Genomic DNA, 22,647 nt, shown 5'->3' on the forward strand with positions numbered 1-22,647 from the left:
CAGGTACCACAGAGGTGGTTCTGTTCTGGCCTGTTGCAGGTTTGGAGGGCAGCTCTGAGTATCTGGCATCCACTCAACTCGGTGTTTTCCTTTGCCCGCAGACCTCTCGACCTGTGTGAGCAGAGCCGTCCTGCGCCACCATGTGCATCATCTTCTTTAAGTTTGATCCTCGCCCTGTTTCCAAAAATGCATACAGGTAACCCCCTCGCTCTGCATCTGCTGCACCCTGCAGGGTCCTGGGTGCCCAGCCAGTTCTCATGCCACCCGAGCTGCTGTGTGCAGGAAGGTGTGTGGGCCAGGCCAGGGCTGCACAGGCCTGGCACTGCCCTTCAGGACAGGGTCACTCAGTGTGGGATGCTGTCAGAATGCCTCTTGGGGCGGGGACTCCAGTCGATGTACAAAGACGTGAAGACTCAGCCACAGAAGGCAGTCGTAGGTAGGACAGAGGAGTGACATGGGTCCAGGCGGGATGTAGTTCTATGGGCTTTGAGGAGGGTCGGGCGGCAGAATCGGGGTAATGGTGTCAGTGAGTGAGAGCCAGCTTGGGTTGTCTGGTCACAGCTGCTGGTGAGAAGTCAAAGTGGTGGCCAGGCTAGGGGTCTGTGTGTGGGTTCTGAGCTGAGGAAGAAGGACCTGGGGTAGAGAGGATGCTGAGGAACAGCCAGAGGAGTCAGGAAACCAAGGCCAGAAGCCACCCCTGACCCTGGACTCAGGACGGCCACACCTCCATTCCCTACGACACCCTAGCATTTATCCCCACGGAGAGTGAGGCAGAGATGTAACCCATGCCCAAAATGAAACTTGTAACCATTCTCTAATGCAACTGCTTGGGAAGTTTTCATCATTTTAAAATCTATACCAGAAATGATTTGAACCATTTCAAGAGGGTCTCAGATTTGAGTCATCACAAAGTTGCATAGACACCATGCTGCTTGACTTCAAGGCTGAGTGAAGTCATTTCAGGCCAAGGAATCGGGAAGGAAGAGTGTCTGGTGTTTTCCCGTTTTGCAGTTGGGTGAGTGGCAGGGCCAGGCTAGGGTCCAAGAAGCAGACAGCATGCTGCAGGGAAGGTGGAAGAAATGTTAAGAAAGAACTGTTGGCCGGGCGCGGTGGCTCAAGCCTGTAATCCCAGCACTTTGGGAGGCCAAGACGGGCGGATCACGAGGTCAGGAGATCGAGACCATCCTGGCGAACACGGTGAAACCCCGTCTCTACTAAAAAATACAAAAAACTAGCCGGGCGAGGTGGCGGGCACCTGTAGTCCCAGCTACTCGGGAGGCTGAGGCAGGAGAATGGTGTAAACCCGGGAGGCGGAGCTGGCAGTGAGCTGAGATCTGGCCACTGCACTCCAAGCACTCCAGCCTGGGTGACAGAGCGAGACTCCGTCTCAAAAAAAAAAAAAAAAAAAAAAAAAAAAAAAAAAAAAAGAAAGAAAGAACTGTTGTCTGCCACAGGGACTGGAGTAGCGTTGGGCTGGCTAATGAGTGAACAGAATTCTAAAGAATGTAGGGGCCGGACGCGGTGGCTTACACCTGTAATCCTGGTGCTTTGGGAGGCCGAGTTGGGTGGATCACAAGGTCAGGAGATTGCGACCATCCTGGCTAGCACGGTGAAACCCCGTCTCTACTAAAAAGACAAAAAATTAGCCGGGCGTGGTGGCGGGTGCCTATAGTCCCAGCTACTCAGGAGGCTGAGGCAGGATAATCACTTAAACCCAAGAGGGAGAGGTTGCAGTGAGCTGAGATTGCACCACTGCACCCCAGCCTAGGTGACAGAGCGAGACTCCGTCTCAAAAAAATAAAAAGAATGTAAGGGCCAGGTGTGATGGCTCACGCCTGTAATCCCAGCACTTTGGGAGGCCGAGGTGGGCAGATCATGAGATCAGGAGATTGAGACCATCCAGGCTAACATGGTGAAACCCGTCTCTACTAAAAATACAAAAAATTAGCTGGGCGTGGTGGCACGCACCTGTAGTCCCAGCTACTCGGGAGGCTGAGGCAGGAGAACTCAGAAGGGTTGAACCCAGACAGCAGAGGTTGCAGTGAGCCGAGATCACGCCACTGCACTCCAGCCTGGGCGACAGAGCGAGACTCCATCTTAAAAAAAAAAAAAAAAAAAAGATTAAGGGCTGGGTGCAGTGGTCAGCACTTTGGGAGGCCGAGGTGGGCGAATCACAAGGTCAGGAGATCCAGACCATCCTGGCTAACAGGGTGAAGCTGCATCTCTACTAAAAACGCACAGAAAAATTAGCTGGGTGTGGTGGTGGGTGCCTGTAGTCCCTGCTACTCGGGAGGCCGAGGCGGGAGAATGGCGTGAACCTGGGAGGCGGAGCTTACAGTGAGCCGAGATTGCGCCACGGCACTCCAGCCTGGGCAACAGAGTAGGTCTCCATCTCAAACAAAAAAGAAAAAGATTAAGGTAAAATTAGGTCATGTGGGTACAATACGATGGGTGACTCAGATACACATAGGGGAAGCTGGTGTGTATACAGAGATAGAAGCAGTTGTCTGTATACCAAGAAGACCCTCAAAAGGAGCCAGCCCTGCTGATGCCTTGATCTTGGATCTCCAGCATCCAATGCTGCGAGACAATAGTATCTGTTGTTGCAGCCGCCTAGTCTGTGGTGCTTAGTTACGGCAGCCCCAGGAAACTAGCACGCTGAGGAGAGCCGGCCAGCTCTGTATGTGTTTCAGGGCTGCCTCCTGCAGGCTGCCGAAGAGACTCAACCCACCCCGAGTGCTCCCACCTCTGGGAAGAAAGCTTGATGGCCAGTCTGCAGGTGTGGTCGGTGCCACCCGGCCCCCTGGGTAGAGAGGAGGAGGGTTGACATGGGCCCCTCTTGCTTTCACTTAGAACCCGTGTGTTGCTGCCAGGACCTGTCCTGTGGTTTCTGCCATACCAGTTGGCCTTGGGATTTCTCTGGACTATTTTCCAAAGCCCTAAGCCAAAGGCGAAATGTGCCACCTCTGGGTGACTGAGCAAATGTGCGCTGTGTTTTCCTGACTTGATGGGAGGGTGTGAGACACTTCTGGTGGCTGCTGCTGCTCTGGCTGTGGGATATCCAGCCAGGAGAAGGGCATGCTGCAGACTGGGAGCACAGGTGCTTCTACCGAGCCCCTGACAGCACCTCTGCAGCACTTTGGGAGGCTTTGTACAGGTACCTAGCTAGGCTGGGCTGGACTCCTCACCTGTGGACTGGGGTAAAAAGTGGGGTGCTTTAGGCCACTATGTTTTTATTATTATTGTTATTGTTTTAGAGACAGGATCTTGCTCTGTTGCCCAGGCTGGAGTACAGTGGTGTGATCATAGCTTACTGCAGCCTCAAACTCCCCGGCTCAAGTGATCCTCCCACTTCAGCATGCCTAAGTAACTGGGACTACACCATGCCCGGCTAATTTTTTCTTTTTTGCTAGAGAGAAGGTCTCGCTATGTTGTCCTGGGTGGTCTGGAACTCCTCCTGCCTCAGCCTCCCAAAATGCTGGGATTACAGGCGTGAGCCACCATGCCCAGCCTAGGCCACTGTGTTTGGTAATTTGATACCCATCACAGAAAACCAACACCCCGCAGCAAGATAACAGTCACTTCATCATGTCACCCTTCCTCTTTCGAAACTGCCTGTTTACGGCCAGGCGCGGTGGCTCATGTCTGTAATTCCAGCACTTTGGAAGGCCAAGGTAGGTGGATCACTTGAGGTCAGGAGTTTGAGACAGGCCTGGCCAACATGGTGAAACCCCGTCTCTACTAAAAATACAAAAATTAGCCTGGCATGGTGGCACACACCTGTAATCCCAGCTATTAGGGAGGCTAAGGCAGGAGAATCACTTGAGCCTGGGAGGCAGAGGTGGCAGTAAACTGAGATAGCACCACTGCACTCCAGCCTGGGTGACAGAGCGAGACTCCATCTCAAAAACAAACAAACAAACAAAAAAAAAAACTGCCTGTTTATAGCCCCATGCGATGCCCCTTGCTGACTTCAGCCTGGAGTGGCTGCAGGACAAGCCGTTACTTCATGGGGCAGCTTCCATGGGGTCACCACTCAGGGTTTGATCACTGGATCTCAGGCCAGAGTACTTCCTATCTATCTGTCACCAAACTGCCTCCCAGACAGTGCACACACTCACCCCCCAGCAGAACACACTCGCCCCCTGAGATGACGCATATACCCCCCGAGACGGTGCACACACTCACCCTGCCTAGCAGCGTGGGTGTCAAGTGGTGATGGATAATTAGTGGTTTCAGTTATTGGAACAAAATAAAGCCGGGGTGACTTGCCATCCTCAGGGACCTCACCGTGGTGGGTGCATCCCTGTCTCTCTGGACGTGGGGCGCAGATAGGCTTCTATCCATGTGCAGCCCTACCAGTGATGACGGAGAGAGCTACTTCCTCCCCTCTTTGGGGCTTGATCTGGGTACTCAGCATGCTGGCTCATCCCTGAATTATGTATTCAATGAAATCCCTGGCAAACCACCAGCAATTCAGCTAAACAGTGACTGCTGGTACAAAAATAACCTGGCAATTAATGTTCCTGAGTTAATAGGCAAACATATATAATTGCTCCTTGTTTAAAAACAGACAGCTGAACATCTTAGGACAGAAGTCCATGCTCATTCAGCTTTTCTTCTTACTTTTCCCCCCTTTATTTTCTCTTTGCAAGAGCATTATGTCAGAATCAGCACCCGAAGCCAACAGCCCCAGCCTGGTTTGGGGTTGGACTGGGATGAGATGTCCCTGGCTCCCCCAAGCCCTGTTCACCTGCAGGGCTCTGGGACGTGGAAGCAGAGGAGGAAGGTATTTAAGAGAGAATGCTGAGCAGAACCAAATGGAACTTGACCCCACCCATGGGGTGGAGGAGCTCTCATCCCAGACCCTGGCGCATCCCCACCATAGCAGTCAGGGACTACGGTGTTCTCCCTTCTTTTTTTTTTTTTTTTTTTTTTTTTTGAGACGGAGTCTTGCTCTGCCGCCCAGGCTGGAGTGCTGTGGCCGGATCTCAGCTCTCTGCAAGCTCCGCCTCCCGGGTTCACGCCATTCTCCTGCCTCAGCCTCCCGAGTAGCTGGGACTACAGGCGCCCGCCACCTCGCCCGGCTAGTTTTTTGTATTTTTTAGTAGAGACGGGGTTTCACCGTGTTAGCCAGGATGGTCTCGATCTCCTGACCTCGTGATCCGCCCGTCTCGGCCTCCCAAAGTGCTGGGATTACAGGCTTGAGCCACCGCGCCCGGCCTGTTCTCCCTTCTTCTGCCTGCTGGCCGGGTCACAGCCAGTGGGCACCTTCTACAAGACTGGCCCATCCAGGTCTGGGGCAGGTGCACTGCCTTCTACTGCACTGTCCAGCCCACGGAAGGTGGGCTCTACTGCCATCCCCGCTGCAGAGGTTGGGGGGCACTTCTGCCCAGAAGGGACATGGAGACTTGGTCCAGGTCTGGGTTGAAACATGGCAGTTAGAGGTACAAAGGCTGAGGCTCATATCAGGGACAGAGACCACCTCACCCCATCCCAGGAAGCACATTCCCAAGACCTGGTACAGCCCTGGGGCCAGCGGGGCATCAGAGCAGGCTGAGTGAGGCACCCTGGAGGTGCTGAGGCTTCCATAGCAGACCCCAAGGGCTCTAGGCATGGCACAGTCCCTGGCAACAACCAAAAGCATTTCCCCAGTTCTGCAGGCAGGAAGCTTCAGGGACAGATGCTGAGTTGGGGGGCACACATGTGCATACAGGTCTCTAAGGGCATGAGTGGTGGGTGCAAGCACCACTTTCTTTTTTATTTGAAATGGAGTCTTGCTCTGTCACCCAGGCTGGAGTGTAATGGCGCGATCTCAGCCTACTGCAACTTCTGCCTACCGAGTTCAAGCAATTCTCTGCCTCAGTCTCCCAAGCAGTTGGAATTACAGGTGCCCACGACCGCGTCCAGCTGATTTTTGTATTTTTAGTAGAGACAGGGTTTCACTATCTTGGCCAGGCTGGTCTTGAACTCCTGACCTCATGATCAACCCTCATTGGCCTCCCAAAATGCTGGCATTACAGGCATAAGCCACTGCACCCAGCCATGAGCACCACTTTCACTCTCAATTTTATGAATGTCTGTTATTTCACATTTCATCAGGAACAAATGTTTTATAACTTAATGTGCAATGATCAATATGGAAAGTATTTTTAAACACTTGTCAGGATCTCACCACTGCAGCTTGGTTTCATACTCACAGTGTGATGGTAGGACAGCCGAGCCCTGCTCCTTGGAGCTGCCTCTCCATGGCACAAGTGTTCAGGGGGTCTTCAGCCATCATTTTTTTTTTTTTTTTTTTTTTTTTTTTTTTTTTTTTTAGAGACAGGGCTTCTCTGTTCCCCAGGTTGGAGTACATTGGTGCGGTCACAGCTCACTGCAGCCTCAAACTCCTGGGCTCAAATGATCCTGCTGCCTTGGCCTCCCAAGTAGTTGGGAATACAGGCATGCACCACCACGCCTGACTAATTTTTGTATTTTTTTTTTTTTTTTTGTAGATATGGGATCTTACTTTCTTGCCCAAGCTGGTCTCAAAACTCCTAGGCTCAAGTGATCTGCCCACTTTGGCCTCCCAAACTGCTGGGATTATGGGTGTCATGCACTGTGCCTGGCCCAGCCATTGCTTCTTAGATCCTCAGGTCTAACAGATATTGCAGGAACTGACCCCTTCCACTCAGTCACTACTATGTCCTTATTTGTTTTCTTCTAGTGTCCAAGCTGGGACTTGAAACTCAGTTTTCTTTCCTCAAGACCAGGGCTATTAAAGTTTAGATGTCTCTCCTAATTGCAAAAGAAATATTTATTTGATTAGGCTGGGTGTGGTAGCTCACATCTGTAGTCCCAGCACTTGGGGAGGCCAAGGCAGGTGGATCATTTGAGGTCAAGAGTTCAAGACCAGCTTGGCCAACATGGTGAAACTCCATCTCTACTAAAAGTACAAAAAATTATCTGGGTGTGGTGGTGGCTGCCTGTAATCCCAGCTACTCAGGAGGCTGAGGTGGGAGAATAGCTTGAACCCAGGAGGCGGGAGTTGCAGTGAGCCGAGATCGCGTCACTGCACTCCAACCTGGGTGAGAGAGCGAGACTCCATCTCAAAGAATAAAAATAAATAAAAATAGAAATATTTTGTTTGAGTCATAATGCAAAAAAACTAGTAAAACAGAGAAGTTCCCATCCACTCCCCACCAACCCCAGAAATTAACTCCAAAAGCCACAGAATGGAGCAGCCCTCAGATGCCCACATGCTATGCCGTTCAATCTGTATCCTTGAGCTCACGCTTCCAGGAGCCCATGGATTTGTTGTGGGTGTTCCCAGGGCTGGGGACAGATGGACAGAAGGAGGGACAGGCCCCAACCCTCCAGCCTGGGCTCCAGGCATGCTTGGTACCAGCCCCTAAGGGCCTGGCAGACCCGTCTCCTGCCGTTGAGTTTTGTGGATGTGTGTCCCTGCCCAGCATCCTCCTGTTTACGGGCAAGGCTCTGAGTGCAGCCCCAGCTGCAGGCTCCCGAGAGCTCACCTGTAGCCACTGTGCTCCTTCCTCCCATGCAGGTGCGGCAGGACTGCTGGCTTCCTGCCCCTCTGAGACTGGCCCTTATTGCCACTGAGGCCAGTTTTGTGTGTGAAGAGAGAAAAAGACTTGGCTCGTTCGTTTCCATCTGAAGCCGTCAGTGGTGCTTTCCTCTTGCAGGCTCATCTTGGCAGCCAACAGGGACGAATTCTACAGCCGACCCTCCAAGTTAGCTGACTTCTGGGGGAACAACAACGAGATCCTCAGTGGTGAGTCTTCCTGCGTGCTCGGCAGTGGCCGCGCCTTGTTGCTTCGCTAGCCCCTGCGTAGCTGAGTGACCTTAACTGAGTGGTGCTGCTTCCGAGTGTGATGGCGGGGTGTAGAGGTGGAACCAATGGGGCTCGTGGTCGGGGCCAGCCCCAGCACTGGGCATTGCCAGAGCTGCCTACCCAGCACTGTCTGCGCTGCTTCTCGTGCCATGTGTCTGCACGGGAGCCCCATTACATGAAAGGATCAGTTGGTTTTATTTGGATCCTCCTTTTTGCTGAGGGCATGTGGGTGGATTTGTGTGATGTACAGATGCACACTCGGTCACATGAAGCGACCCAGTCATGTGAGTGTGTGCATGCATGTGTATGCGTGCGTGTGCGTGCCTGTGTTTGTGTTTGTGCATGAGCACACTTGTTTCAGGGATGGTGGGGCTGAGTTTGGGGAGCCGCTGGTGCTGAAGCCCTGTCACCTGCACCATGCCAGTGTTGCATGAGGTGTATTCATAGGGCAGAAGTAGGGGTGAGAACCAGGTCCTCCCCTCCAAAGATACCAGCCTCGTTGAAGTCCTGTTGGACAGGAAGCAGTTCCTGCCCATGGGGTGGTGGGAGTCTACATGGAAGATGTGCAGAGATGGCTGGTGAAGCCACAGATTACTCTGCCTGTGTACCAGGCGCCAGGTGGGCCCGAGTCATCCTGGCATGCTCCAGGGTGCCCACTCAGGCCAGATGTGTGACTTCGTGGGCCCATGGAGGCTGTGTGTACCCTGTGCTGCCTCCCAGGCTGGGAGGGCAGGTGTTGTGATTACAGGTGTGAGCCCAACACTTTGGGAGGCAGGGAGGCTGAGGCAGGAGGATTACTTGAGCCCAGGAGTGCAAGACCAGTCTGGGCAACATGGCAAAACCCTGTCTCTGCAAAAAAAAATAGAAAAATTAGCCAGGCATGGTGGCATGTGCCTGTGGCCCCAGCTACTCAGGAGGCTGAGTCTAGAGAATTGCTTGAGCCCAGAAAGCAGAGGTTTCAGTGAGCTGAGATTGTGCCACTGTACTCCAGCATGGGTGACAGAGCAAGACCCTGTCTCATTCAATCAGTCAATCAAATAAGAGCTCAGCTGTGGGGTTTTGTGAGGACTCCTGTATAGGCCTGTGGCCTGGCAGTAGTATGAGAATGCTGCTGAGGCTGAGTGGTCCTGGCACCGTGTGGGAGGAGGACGGGTGCACGGAGACTGAGGCAGGGTGGTCCTAGGCCTGCTGGTATAGGAGGATGCAGTGGGTGCAGGGCTGGTCAGGACGGGTGGGTAAAGGCACGGAACTGATGTCCTTGGAAAGTGGAAGGTTTTTGTAGATGAAGACGTGGTGGCTCAGAGGGTTTCCCTCCTCTGGCTCTTTGACTATTGTGCCCTCCTGGGCTCCATCCCACCCTGGCACCCAGGTCCGTCAGCTGCCTCTGAACTAGTGCCAACCCCAGGAGCTCCAGTCTTATGGAATTGTTCACCCCTGTGGTGTTTTGATGGTGGCAGCTGGTGCACGGATGTACACAGGCTCCTGCCAAGTGTTGGGGTGACCATATCACTAAGGCCCATATCCTCTCACTCTCTGGCATCACCAGATTGTGTGCAAAAGTTTAGGACAGTGGTTCTCCAGGTGTGGTCCTTGGGCCTGTAGCACCAGCTTTACTTGAGAACTTGTTGGAAATGAAATCACCCTGGTGCAGTGGCTCACGCCTGTAATCTCAGCACTTTGGGAGTCCAAGGCAGGAGGATCCCTTGAGGCCAGGAGCTTGAGACCAGCCTGGGCAACATAGTGAGTCCCTGTCTCTACAACAACAACAAAAAATTAGCCAGATGTGGTGACACATGTCTGTTGTCCCAGTTACTCGGGAGGCTGAGGTGGGAGGATCACCTGAGCCTGGGAGGTAGAAGGTGCAGTGAACCGAGATTGAGCCACCACAGTCCAGCCTAGGCAAGAGAGTAAGACCCTGTCTCAAAAAAAAAAAAAAAAAGAAAGAAAAGAAAAAGAAAAAAAGAAATGCAAATCAAAATCATTAAATTCATAAAAATTTGGCCATTACTTCTTTCTTTTTTTTTTTTTTTTTTTTTTTTTGAGATGGAGTCTCACTGTGTCGCCAGGGCTGGAGTGCAATGGTGCCATCTCAGCTCACCACAACCTCCGCCTCCTGGGTTCAAGCTATTCTCCTGCCTCAGCCTCCCGAGTAGCTGGGATTGCAGGCATGCGCCACCACGCCAGGCTAATTTTGTACTTTTAGTAGAGATGGGGTTTCTCCATGTTGGTCAGGTTGGACTCAAACTCCCAACCTCAGGTGATCCGCCTGCGTCGGCCTCCCAAAGTGCTGGGATTAGAGGCATGAGCCACTGTGCCCGGCGGCCATAACTTCTTCAAGTAGTTTTTCTGTCCTCTCTCTCGCTCTCTCCTTCCCTCCAGTTACATACATATATTAGTTCACTTGCCTTTGTCCCACACCTCTGTGATGCCCTCTGTATACTTTTCTCGGTGCTCCTGGATCTTGCGGTTTTCCAGCCTGGTGTCTGGGAGCCAGCCCTACTCCCCGGCCTGTGTGAGCACTGGTGGTTCTTGCCCCAGTGTCATACAGTCTCCTCCCTGAGATGCTGACCAGACATTCTCTGTGCAGCTCCTTCCTCTCTGTACTTTTGTGCCACTGTCTTAGTTCGTTTGTGTTGCTCTAAAGGAAAAAGTTGAGTCTGTGTAATTTTTTTTTTTTTTTTTTTTTTTGAGATAGAGTCTTACTCTGTGGCCCAGGCTGGAGTGCAGTGGCACAATCCTGTCTCACTGCAGCCTCTAACTCCTGGCCTCAAGTGATCCTCCGATCTCCGCCTCCCGAGTAGCTGGGACTACAAGTGCACACCACCATGCTCAGCTCATTTTTAAAAATAATTTGTAGCGACAAAGCCTTGCTGTGTTGCACAGGCTAGTCTCAAACTCCTGGCCCAAAGTGATCTTCCTTTTTTGGCCTCCCAAAGTGCTGGGATTACAGGTATAAGCCATGGTGCCCAGCCAAGGCTGGGTAATTTTTCTTTTTTTTTTTTTTGAAATGGAGTCTTGCTCATTTGCTTAGGCTGGAGTGCAATGGTGTGATCTTGGCTCACTGCAACCTTTACCTCCCAGATTCAAGTGATTCTCCTGCCTCAGCCTCCCGAGTAGCTGGGATTATAGGCACCCGCCACCACGCCCAGCTAATGTTTGTATTTTTGTATTTTTTTTATTATTATACTTTTAAGTTCTACGGTACATGTGTACAGCGTGCAGGTTTGATACATAGGTATACATGTGCCATGTTGGTTTGCTGCACCCATCAACTCGTCATTTACATTGGGTATTTCTCCTAACACTATCCCTCCCCCAGCCCAATTTTTGTATTTTTAGTAGGGATGGGGTTTCACCAGGTTGGCTGGGCCGGTCTCAAACTCCTGACCTCAAGTGATCCACAAGACTGGGTAATTTATAAGGAAAAGAGGTTTATTTGGCTTAGAGTTCTGCAGGGGACCTGAAGCATGGTGTCAGCATCTGCTTCTGATGCAGGCCTCAGGAAGTTTCCAATGATGATGGAAGGGGAAGGGGAGGTGGTATGTGCATATCACATGCGGAGAGAGGAAGCCAGAGAGAGTGGGGAGGTGCCACGCTGTTTTAAACAATCAGTTCTCAGAGGAACTAATAGAGCTAGAACTCATCACTGTGAGAACAGCACCATTCATGAAGGATCTGCCATTAGGTAGATCTATCTCCCATTAGGCCCCACCTCCAGCATTGGGGATCAGTTTTTTGGGTTTTTTTTTTTTTTGAGACAGAGTTTCACTATTGTTGCCCAGGCTGGAGTTCTATGGTGCTATCTCGGCTCACCGTAACCTCCTCCCGCGTTCAAGTGATTCTCCTGCCTCAGCCTCCCGAGTAGCTGGGATTACAGGCGCCTGCCACCACGCCCAGCTAATTTTTTGTTTTTAGTAGAGACAGGGTTTCACCATGTTGGCCTGGCTGGTCTGGAACTCCTGACATCAGGCAGTCCACCTGCCTCAGCCTCCCCAAGTGCTGAGATTAGAGGTGTGAGCCACCTCACCCAGCCCGGGGATCAGATTTTTTTTTTTTTTTTTTTTTTTTTTTTTTTTTTTTTTTTTTTTTTTTTTTTTGAGGCGGAGTCTCGCTCTGTCGCCCGGACTGGAGTGCAGTGGCCGGATCTCAGCTCACTGCAAGCTCCGCCTCCCGGGTTTACGCCATTCTCCTGCCTCAGCCTCCCGAGTAGCTGGGACTACAGGCGCCCGCCACCTCGCCCGGCTAGTTTTTGTATTTTTAGTAGAGAGGGGGTTTCACTGTGTTAGCCAGGATGGTCTCGATCTCCTGACCTTGTGATCCGCCCGTCTCGGCCTCCCAAAGTGCTGGGATTACAGGCTTGAGCCACCGCGCCCGGCCTAGATTTTAACATGAGATCTGGGGGACAAACATCCAAACTATGGCAGCCATGAACTCTGGGTGTCTCAGTTTCCCTAAACACTAAAGCCCCTCTTCTCAGCTCAGGGAGTCTGCTGAATTCAGCCTGGTCCCGCCACTCCCTGGTCCGGGTCCTGGAGCCTCTCTAATCATGGGCTCACTTTGTTTCCTGTCTCTCATATCCTTTTTTGTAAAACACATTTGATATGGTTTGGCTGTGTCCCCACCCAAATCTCATATTGAATTGTAGTTCCCAAAATCCCCACGTGTCCTGGGAGAGACCCAGTGGGAGCTAATTGAATCTTGGGGCAGTTACCCCTATGCCGTTGTTCTCATGGTAGTGAGTGAGTTCTCACGCAATCTGATGGGGTTTTTTGTTTTGTTTTGTTTTGTTTTTGGGTTTTTTGAGACAGAGTTTTGCTCTTATTACCCAGGCTGGAGTGCAATGTTACGATCTTGGCTCACTGCAACCTCCACCTCCTAGGTTCGAGCAATTCTCCTGACTCAGCCTCCTGAGTAGCTGGAATTACAGCCGCTTGCCACCACGCCCGGCTAATTTTTGTGTTTTTAGTAGAGATGGGGTTTCACCATGTTGGCCAGGCTGGTCTCGAACTCCTGACCTCAGGGGATCTTCCTGCCTCGGCCTTCCAAAGTGCTGGGATTACAGGCATGAGCCACTGCTCCCAGGCAAGATCTGATGGTTTTATAAGGGGCTTTTCATGCTTTGCTTGGAACTTCTTCCTGCTACCATGTGAAGAAGGACATGTTTGCTTCCCCTTCCGCCACGATTGTAAGTTTCCTGAGTCCTCCCCAGCCATGCTGAACTATGAGTCACATCTCTTTCCTTTATAAATTACCCAGTCTTGGGTATGTCCTTGTAGCAGCATGAGAATGGACTAATAAATACACCATTGTTTCATGTGTTTTATTTATATTTTTTGGTTGTTTTATGCAGGAGGGTAAATCTGGTCCTTGTTGCTTGGGCAAATTTGGAAGTTTTGTTCTTGTTTTAATTATTGATTTGTAAGAGTTGTTTATCCATTCTAGATATGAGTCCTTTGTGCCTACTCATTTCGTTAATGATAACTTTTGGTGAGCAGAATTTTTTTTTTTTTTTTTTTAAGGTAGAGTCTCAGTCTCATTCTGTCGCCAGGCTGGAGTGCAGTGGTGCAATCTCAGCTCACTGCAGCCTCCGCCTCCCAGGTTCAAGCGATTCTCCTGCCTCAACCTCCGGAGTAGCTGGGACCACAGGCGTGCACCACCACGCCCAGCTAATTTTTGTATTTTTAGTAGAGATGGGATATCACCATGTTGGCCAGGATGGGCTGTATCTCTTGACCTCATGATCTACCTGCCTCAGCCTCCCAAAGTGCTGGGATTGCAGGTGTGAGCCACCGCGTCCAACCAGAATATTTTATTTTAACAAAGTACAGTTTATCTTCTCTTTTATGAGTTGTTCTTTTTGTGTCTTATCCAAAAAGTCTCTGCCTACCCAGAGGAAAATATATAACAATATTTTCTTCCGTTTGCTTCTAGAAGCCTAATTTTGGTTTTTATGTTTGGTCTATGATTTATCTCAAGGTTTTGTACATAATGTGAGGTAGGGGTTGAGATTTACTGCCTCCCACCCCCAAATCTCTCTAGTTGTTCCAGCATCATTTATTAAATGGATTTTCTTTTGCCTAGTTCATTACTGTGGCAACTTGGTTGTACATCAGTTGAACATATATGTGTGGGTCTATTCCTGACTCTGTTGTGTCCCTTTGATCTACGTATCTGTCTTGATGTCAACACCACACAGTCTTTGAGTGCTGTTGCTTTTTAGTAAGTCTTGAAATCAGGCCGGGCATGGTGGCTCACACCTGTAATCTCAGCACTTTGGGAGGCCGAGGCGGGCAGATCACCTGAGGTTGGGAGTTCAAGACCAGTCTGACCAACATGGAGAAACCCCGTCTCTACTAAAAATACAAAATTAGCCAGGTGTGGTGGTGCATGCCTGTAACCCCAGCTACTCGGGAGGCTGAGGCAGGAGAATCACTTGAACCTGGGAGGCGGAGGTTGCAGTGAGGGGAGATCATGCCATTGCACTCCAGCCTGGGCCACAAGAGTGAAACTCCATCTCAAAAAAAAAAATAGAAATCAGAAAGTGTGGGTCTACTTTCTTTTTCGGGACTATTTTGGCCATCCCAGTTCCTTTGCATATGCATAGATATTTTAGTCAGTCTGTTAATTGCTATAAAACAAAAAGCCCCCTGGGATTTTGACTGGGCAGGTGTTGAATCTATGGGTCATTTGGGGAGAAGTGTCACCTTAACAATACTGAGTTGTCTAAGAAGTACCCAATGAAACAAATAACAACAAGAAACACTATTGGCCGGGCGCGATGGCTCAAGCCTGTAATCCCAGCACTTTGGGAGGCCGAGACGGGCGGATCACAAGGTCAGGAGATCGAGACCATCCTGGCTAACACGGTGAAACCCCGTCTCTACTAAAAAAAATACAAAAAAACTAACCGGGGGAGGTGGCGGGCACCTGTAGTCCCAGCTACTCGGGAGGCTGAGGCAGGAGAATAGCGTGAACCCGGGAGGTGGAGCTTGCAGTGAGCTGAGATCTGGCCACTGCACTCCAGCCTGGGCCACAGAGCAAGACTCCATCTCAGAAAAAAAAAAAAAAAAAGAAACACTATTGACGTTGGGTGCCGTGGCTCACGCCTGTAATCCCAGCACTTTGGGAGGCCGAGGTGGGCAAATCACGAGGTCAGGAGATCGAGACCATCCTGGCTAACACGGTGAAATCCCGTCTCTACTAAAAAAATGCAAACAAATTAGCCAGGTGTGGTGGTGGGCACCTGTAGTCCCAGCTTCTCGGGAGGCTGAGGCAGGAGAATGGCCTGAACCTGAGAGGTGGAGCTTGCAGTGAGCCGAGATCTCGCCACTGCACTCCAGCCTGGATGACACAGCGAGACTCCATCTCAAAAAACAAAAACAAAAAACAAACAAACAAACAAAAACCCACTATTGAATCTTTCAGTCAGTGAATATGCACCTCTCCTTAAATCAGGTCAGCTCAACTTGAGACCCTCAACAGTGCCCTGGAGTTTTCAGTCTTTGCCACCCATTTTTCATTAAATATTTTCGTGGTTTTTTTTTTTTTTTTTTTTAAATCACACCAAGGGTTTTAAAATGCTGTTATAAATGGTATATTTAAATTTTCACTTTCCAGTTCTTGCTAGCATTTACTTATTAGTTCTAATACATTGGTCTTGGTATTCCTTTTGGATTTTCTTTATATATGATCCTGCTGGTTGCAAATACAGTTTTGTTTTGTTTGTTTGTTTTTGAGACAGAGTTTTGCTCTTGCTGCCCAGGCTGGACTGCAATGGCATGATCTTGGCTCACCGCAACCTCCATCTGCCGGGTTCAAGTGATTCCCCTGCCTCAGCCTCCCGAGTAGCTGGGATTACAGGCATATACCACCACGCCTGGCTAATTTTGTATTTTTAATAGAAATGGAGTTTCTCCATGTTGGTCAGGCTGATCTCGAACTCCCAACCTCAGGTGATCCGCCCACCTCGGCCTCCCAAAGTGCCGGGATTACAGGTGTGAGTCACTGCACAGGGCCACAGATACAGTTTTATTTCTTTATTTTTGATGTTTATATCTTTTCTTTTTCTGTTATAATTGATTATTGTTATAAAAATAACATCTTAGGGCTGGGCACAGTGGCTCATGCCTGTAATCCCAGCACTTTGGGAGGCCAAGGTGGCTGGATCACCTGAGGTTGGGAATTTGAGACCAGCCTGGCCAACATGGAGAAATTCCGTTTCTACTAAAAATACAAAATTAGCCGGGCGTGATGGCATGTGCCTGTAATTCCAGCTACTCAGGAGGCTGAGGCAGGAGAATTGCTTGAACCCGGGAGGCGGAGGTTGCAATGAGCCAAGATCTCACCATTGCACTCCAGCCTGGGCAACAAGAGCGAAGCTCTGTCTCAAAAAAAAAAAATAATAATAATAATAAATAAAATAACATCCTAGCCAGTGCAGTGGCTCACTCCTGTAATCCCAGCACTTTGGGAGGCTGAGACAGGAGGATCGCTTGAGTCCAGGAGTTCGAGACAAGCCTGGGCAACACAGCGAAACCTTGTCTGTACAAAAAAGTGCAAAAATTAGCTGGGTGTGATGGTGCACGCCTGTGGTGCCAGCTACTTGGGCTGAGGTGGGAGGATCGCTTGAGCCTGGGAGGTGGAGGTTGCAGTGAACTGTGTGATCGCCACTGAACTCCAACTTGGGTGACAGAGTGAGACCCTGTGTCAAAAAAATAAAAAACAAAATAAAATAATAAAAATAACATCTTAATGGCAGCCTTTTTTGCCCCAATCTTTGGGTAAAATGACCCCCTGGTCTAAGAAGGAGCCCTCCTGTGGCTTTCAGGGCCTCTCCAACCTTGTGGCACTAGCAGTGGCCTGCACCCTGCAGAAGATTTGGCGGGGGTGAAGGTCCTGGTTGTGTGCTGGGCTCCAAGTGAAGGGCCTGCCCTTTGGGCCTGGTGCGTCCTGCTGGGTGAGGACAGCCAGCGTCCCTGCACCCCATTCATGCTATTGGAGCCTAGTGCTGCCCCTCAGCCTTGGAGCTTGGGCTCCTCAGAGCCTGTGCAACTCTCCCGGCTCCAAAGGTTGCAGAGTGAGGGCCAGCCTCCTGGCCCAAGTGAGAGGATGTGTTCTACAGGGCGTCTGTTGGGATAGGTGTGGTTTGTGTCATAGTCGTCCCGCAGGGCAGGGATCTCGCTTACATGACCCATGAGCCCCAGGGGCCACCTGGCCTTGAAGAGTTCCAGCCACTATTCCATAGCTGGGGCTGCTGGGCCAAGCTGCATGTTGAATGTCCTCGAGGAGCTTGAGGCAGGAGCTGGGCCGAGTATGCGTCTCCCAGGGCTGGGGACCAGCTGGGGGACTGGAATGGGTGGCATCAGTGGTGGTAACACTGTCATCTGCCACAGGGCTGGACATGGAGGAAGGCAAGGAAGGAGGCACATGGCTGGGCATCAGCACATGTGGCAAGCTGGCAGCGCTCACCAACTACCTGCAGCCGCAGCTGGACCGGCAGGCCCGAGGGCGAGGTAAGGCGAGTGGGGTGCGACCAAGGTGAGACAGGGTGGGGTGGGGCGGGCCTAGGTGAGACAAGGTGGGGCCAAGGGACTACAGGACTGGCCAACGTATGGTGGAGCATGGCAGGCCAAGGTAGGAAGTGCCAAGGTGCTTGTGCTCAGGTGTGGGATGGGGCAGGGCTGAGGTACCGTGGGGCAAGGCCAGGTTCCAGAGTGGGCGGTGCCATAACGTTGCAGGGCAGAGCCCAGGTAAGGGTGGGGACACGAAGGGGGCAAGCTGGGCCCTGGAGCAGGTGGGGGGCTTCTGCGGGCATATCACCACCACCACTGAGGTGTGCTGCAGGGGTATGTGGCAGAGACAGGAAGAGTGAGGAGGGGCATCCCCATTTCCCACACCCTGGCCCTCTGGTGTCACAGCTGGGAGCCCACTCCCACCTGACCCACGCAGCACTGTTTACTCCTCTTAGGGAGCACTCTCCACTTGTCCTCATTGCATGTCACTCCTGACTGCTGTGTCACTGTCCCCTGCCTGGAATGTGTGTAGAGTAGATGCCTTCCCCAAGATGACAGCTCTGTGGACACACATTGTCCCCACTGAAAGGTGTTGTTACTTCATGCTGGATTTCCATAGGAAGACATAGTGGGGGAAAATTTTTTTTAATAAAATGAGCAGTTTTCAGTGCTGACCCGAGTGGCAGCCAGGCTAATGAGATGTGGCTGACTCTTGTGGCAGTCATGACAGGCCAGGGCTCCAGTGGGTCCCCTCATCTTCCTGCATCCTCCCCAGGGGGCCCCACATCAGTGTTCCTGGGGGAAGAGCACATCCCTGCAGCTGTGGACACGGCATCTGTCCCCTGCCTACAGGTGAACTTGTCACTCACTTTCTGACCACTGACGTGGACAGCTTGTCCTACCTGAAGAAGGTCTCTATGGAGGGCCATCTGTACAATGGCTTCAACCTCATAGCAGCCGACCTGAGGTGGGTCTGCCAGAGGGGGATGGCGGCTCTGCCCAGCACTGCCTTGGGGGCAGGCCTCAGGCTCACCAGGAAGCCTGGTTCCTCTGGAGGCCGTGGCAGCCTCTCCAGGGACGTTGCTCCTCATGACTTGGCAAACATTCTGAGGAATGAGACTGTCACAGATGTACCAACTCAGGTATTTGGGAGTGAAGCCCAAGGCTTCCTGTGATGGCATCAGGGCTGCTGGCTCCCTGGAGAAAGCTGAGGCTGTGAAGAACAGTCACATAGAGTGGCCCTGGCTGGGTGTCCTCCCTCCCACGGGCAGGCTGTGCAGAGCAGCCCTCGGCAGCCCTGGCCTGGAGTGGCTGGGATGCTGTGCTCCCAGGGAAGCTCCTGTTGGAGATGAGTCCACGGGAACTGCAGAGGTTTTGTGTGTTTTGCCCTTCCGTGAAGTGAGCATTCCTCCCTCCTGCCCTCCTCCCCCTCCAACGCCCCAGAACTTGGCGAATGCTGGTAGTCTGGGCCTTCCGCCAGGACAGGCAAACGGGAAGTGGTCGGCACACTGTGGCGGGCCCTGAAGCTGCCTCCTTCCACAAGGGCAGGTCCACAGGCCGCTGTCCTGGCTCCTGAGCCCCAGGCCTGCTGTTCGTTGAGCATCCCTTGTGTGTGGCATGCCCAGCCCTGCCCCGCACAGGCCTGTGCACTTGCTATGGAGGCTCAGAGAGTTGCAGTGTCCCCTAGGTGGAGAGCCTAGGGCTGGCGCGGGGCACTTGCTGCCCAGAGCCCTTCCTCCTGCCCATGCCTTTGTGACTCCAGGTGGCAGAGCCCGTGTGCTCCCTGCATGCCCCCATGCTCAGGAACCACTTTCCCCGGTCAGTAGTTCCATGTGGGTCTGACTTAGCCTCAGGAGAATGGATCCGTGGCCGTGATGCCAGCAGAACTCAGCACTCAGCAGCTGTGTGGAGGTGGGGTGCCAGGGGTGCCATGCCCTGAGCAGATGCATGGGCTCCTGTGGTTGGGGGATGGGGTCTTGGGCTCCTCAGAGCCTGTGCAACTCTCCTGGCTCCAAAGGCTGCAGAGTGAGCGTCAGCCTCCTGGACCTAGCCTGAAGATATAGGCAGTGGCAAGGAGAGCGTACCACAGGTCAGGTAAAAGCTGGTGCCAGGGCAGAGGCTGGAGGGTGGGGGACATCAGAGGTCAGCGAGCAGCCCTGCTGGTAGGTACAGATGAGGAAGCCAAGCCTGGAAAGGAGAGAGGCTTGTCACGGCCACAGTTATCCCTGGGTGAGGCCTGCCCTCCGCCTGGCCTGTGGTAGTGCTGGCAGTGGCCCCAGCATGGGTGTCCAGTTCTGTAGGTCCTTACACAGAAAGCCCAGAGGAGCTTTTTGCCTCCAAACAGTCTCTGAAGTTATGAACCAAGTGTCTTAGGAAAGTTGCCAAAGACCATGGTGAGGAAGAATGGGAATGGAATGTGAACGTGGATGGGGGGCCCTTGAAGCCTACTAGGGGTGGGGAAGGTGGGTCCCACCTGGTGGGCAGCACTTGGGGAGGAAGACACCACACCTGGCTCTTTCTCTGCATCTGTTCATCTCGAAGGCCCAGGGCTCCATGCCCAGCATCTGGCCTGGGAGGGCATCTCACAGGCCACAAATAGATCCTCTTCACTTTGCAAAAAAGGCACTTCAAGTTCTAGAAGACTTGCTGTGGTATTAAAGATTGGAATATTTTCAGCTGGGGAGCATTTTTAACTATTTTCTTTTTTAAAATTAATTTATTTATTTTGTAGAGATGGGGTCTTGCTATGTTGCCCAGTCTGGTTTCAAACTTCTGGCCTCAAGCAGTCCTCCCTCCTCAGCCTCCAGAGTAGCTGGGACTGTAGGCATGAGCCACTATGCCCAGCTCAACTGTCCCTTAACTATTTTAATTGTACACTTAACACATGAGAGTAGGAAAATGTGGTCTTTAGTGCTTTTTTTGGAAGCCTCTATCACGATCACCCTGGGGCTGCACTGGGTCCACCTGTCCAGAAACGCTCAGAGATGAGCTGTAGTGGGGGGCCTGATGGAGAGGCTGGTGATGTGGGGATGGGGCTCAGCCCTGCAGTTGTCCCCATGGGCAGCCGCTTGTGTGCCCATGCCATGGGGCATTCAGCAAGACAGGAAGGCCATTTAGATGCTGTGCCTCCCAGGCTGGTGGACCCCGAGGTGAGCTGGGAACATACCCATGATGCTGGACAAGAGCTGGGGCCTCCATGACCCTGCCTGCCAGGTGCCCAAGGGGCTGGGTCCCGCAAGCCCTTGACCTGGCCGCAGTGGGCTACTGTGCACATCGCTAGCCTCCAGAAACAGGGCTGTGAGATCCCCAGGCAGTGTCACGGGGAGGACACCCTATGGCTGTAGTCTGACATTCTCTCCCCTTGGTCTGCAGCACAGCAAAGGGAGACGTCATTTGCTACTATGGGAACCGAGGGGAGCCTGAGCCCATCATTTTGACGCCAGGTGAGCCTGCCCTGGCAGCCTGATGGGTGGGGGGCTGTTCCTATGCAGAGGTTACCCCCTGTGCTTTTTAGAGACCAGGCCCTTGTCATATTACTCTCCTGGGATGACTTTGTGGCCATTTAAGTGCCTTATGGTCTGTAGGGACCTTGCCCTGCACCTGGACACTTCAGAGAGCCCTGGCTCCCTGCTCGCCCCCTCCCCATGGGCCTTTCCTGCTGAGCGAGATGTGCCCCTGTTCTGGGCTTCCTACCACAGCCCTGTAGCCCAGCCGGCCACCCCCAGCCTCGCTTCCTGTGCCGTCCCAGTGTGCCCTGTGCCTGTCCCTTCTCAGACCCTCTGGGGCCGTCACCACCTGGGTTCTTGCCTGGTCTGCTCCCTGATGCACATGTACACACTCCACTCCAGCCACACACAGACACACGCCTCCTGTACCCAGTCCCCAGTCTGATCCCTGGTCCCCATCCTCAGGGTCTCAAGCCCCCCTGCACCAGGTCACACTCCACAGCTGGGTCCTTCCTGCCCTGGCTCTGCACCACTGCCCAGCCTGTGCCTCCTGCTGCATGTCCTTCCTTTCCCCCCTCCTTGGGTGCTGCGATTTCCTGGAAGCTTCCTCTGCCAGTGCCCCAACCTGGACAGAATGTGTCACATTGACCCCCTTTGCAGCCATGTTCTGGGAGGGAGGTCTGCATCTTGTCCCAGGTCTGGTGCCAGGACAAAGCAACACTCCTGGGAAATGGCATTTGCCCTGGGTGCACAAAACTTCAGGGACCGGAGCCCAGGTTCTGGGGCCAGCTGCCTTGCTCACTTCCATGCTCGCTGCTCGCAGACACTCCTTGCTGGTGGCATCATGGAACTGTGTGCCTCAGATGCCCGCTTTGGTCCCTCTATTCAAGCTGCTGGCTCACACAGGGTGTTCCGGCACCTGGGGAGTGTGTCAGTGCCCTTGGTGCCACCCACACCCCTCTGTGAGGGGGCTCCCTCACACCCCTGGCTCCTCTGAAGCTCTGTGCCCACGTCACACAGACTTCCTTTGGCATTTGGCATAAATCACCAAGTGAGACTGCAGGTCACAGGTGCACACCTTCCCACTGGGTACACATGGTGGAACTGAAGCCCCAAGCATTCCTGGAGGGGCCCAAGGTAGATGGTAAGCAGTCCCCGGGACAGCTGAGTGGCCCCACCCCTCCTGCATCTTAGGGCGCTGGTGGTGCTGACAGCCTCCTCATGAGTCCTGTGGTCCTTGCCTGGCCCACACTGGAGCTAGCTTCCATCCACAGATGGGCCCAGCACCCCATTTGCTAAGGTAGTGCCCAGGCCTGAACCCCTGGGCTAATTGGGATCTCCAGAGGAGGCATCTGCCTGGAAGGTGGCTTCCAGTGTCTCCCACCCATTGGCCCCACGCATACCAGCTGGTGCCCTCTCTTCCACCTGGGGCTCGTCCTTCCGGCCACCCTCTGTGACCCTGGTCTTCCCCTCCCTACCTTGAATACAACTGTGGGCGGTCCACCTGAGCTCCCAAGAGCTGGGCAGTGGCACAGACACAGACACTACCAGCGAGGCAGGGATGTGGCCCCAGAAGGTCCTGAGCTTGCAAAGGATTGTTCTGGCTGTCTCAGCCAGCTCTTGCTGTTCCACCTGCCCCAGGACCTCCCTGTCAGTTCAGGGTCCAGGGGGGTTGGAATGTGTGGCAAGGTGGGTCTGTGGCGGTGGAGTTGGGCCACGCTGAGCCTGTGACTGCCCAGGAAAGAACTGGAAACTAAAAGGTGCAAAAGCAGTCAGAGACCCCCTACCACCCCCTCATTCTGAGCATTGGCCCAGAGGCCTCTGGGGCAGTCGCTGTAACCATCCACATGAC

At 52.7% G+C, this 22,647-nt stretch overlaps 1 protein-coding gene across 12 annotated transcripts in view; it reads left to right on the forward strand.

Moving 5' to 3' along the window:
• The window catches only part of TANGO2 (transport and golgi organization 2 homolog), a 48,945-nt gene that overhangs the window by 16,269 nt on the left and 10,029 nt on the right, over positions 1–22,647 (forward strand). For 5 of the 12 annotated variants that reach the window (XM_010388440.2, XM_010388439.2, XM_030915043.1 and 2 more), the window contains exons 2-6: positions 102–196; positions 7,689–7,777; positions 17,230–17,349; positions 18,202–18,316; positions 20,722–20,792. In XM_010388440.2, the coding sequence (XP_010386742.2) occupies positions 141–196; positions 7,689–7,777; positions 17,230–17,349; positions 18,202–18,316; positions 20,722–20,792 (451 nt within the window). In that variant the 5' untranslated portion in view covers positions 102–140. Of the gene's footprint in view, positions 1–101; positions 197–223; positions 437–7,688; positions 7,778–17,229; positions 17,350–18,201; positions 18,317–20,721; positions 20,793–22,647 lie in introns of those variants that run through there. The other 7 variants (XR_004052707.1, XR_004052708.1, XM_010388444.2 and 4 more) reach the window with 3 other exon arrangements.

Source organism: Rhinopithecus roxellana, chromosome 13 (assembly GCF_007565055.1).
Source record: "Rhinopithecus roxellana isolate Shanxi Qingling chromosome 13, ASM756505v1, whole genome shotgun sequence".
Lineage (NCBI taxonomy): Eukaryota > Metazoa > Chordata > Mammalia > Primates > Cercopithecidae > Rhinopithecus > Rhinopithecus roxellana.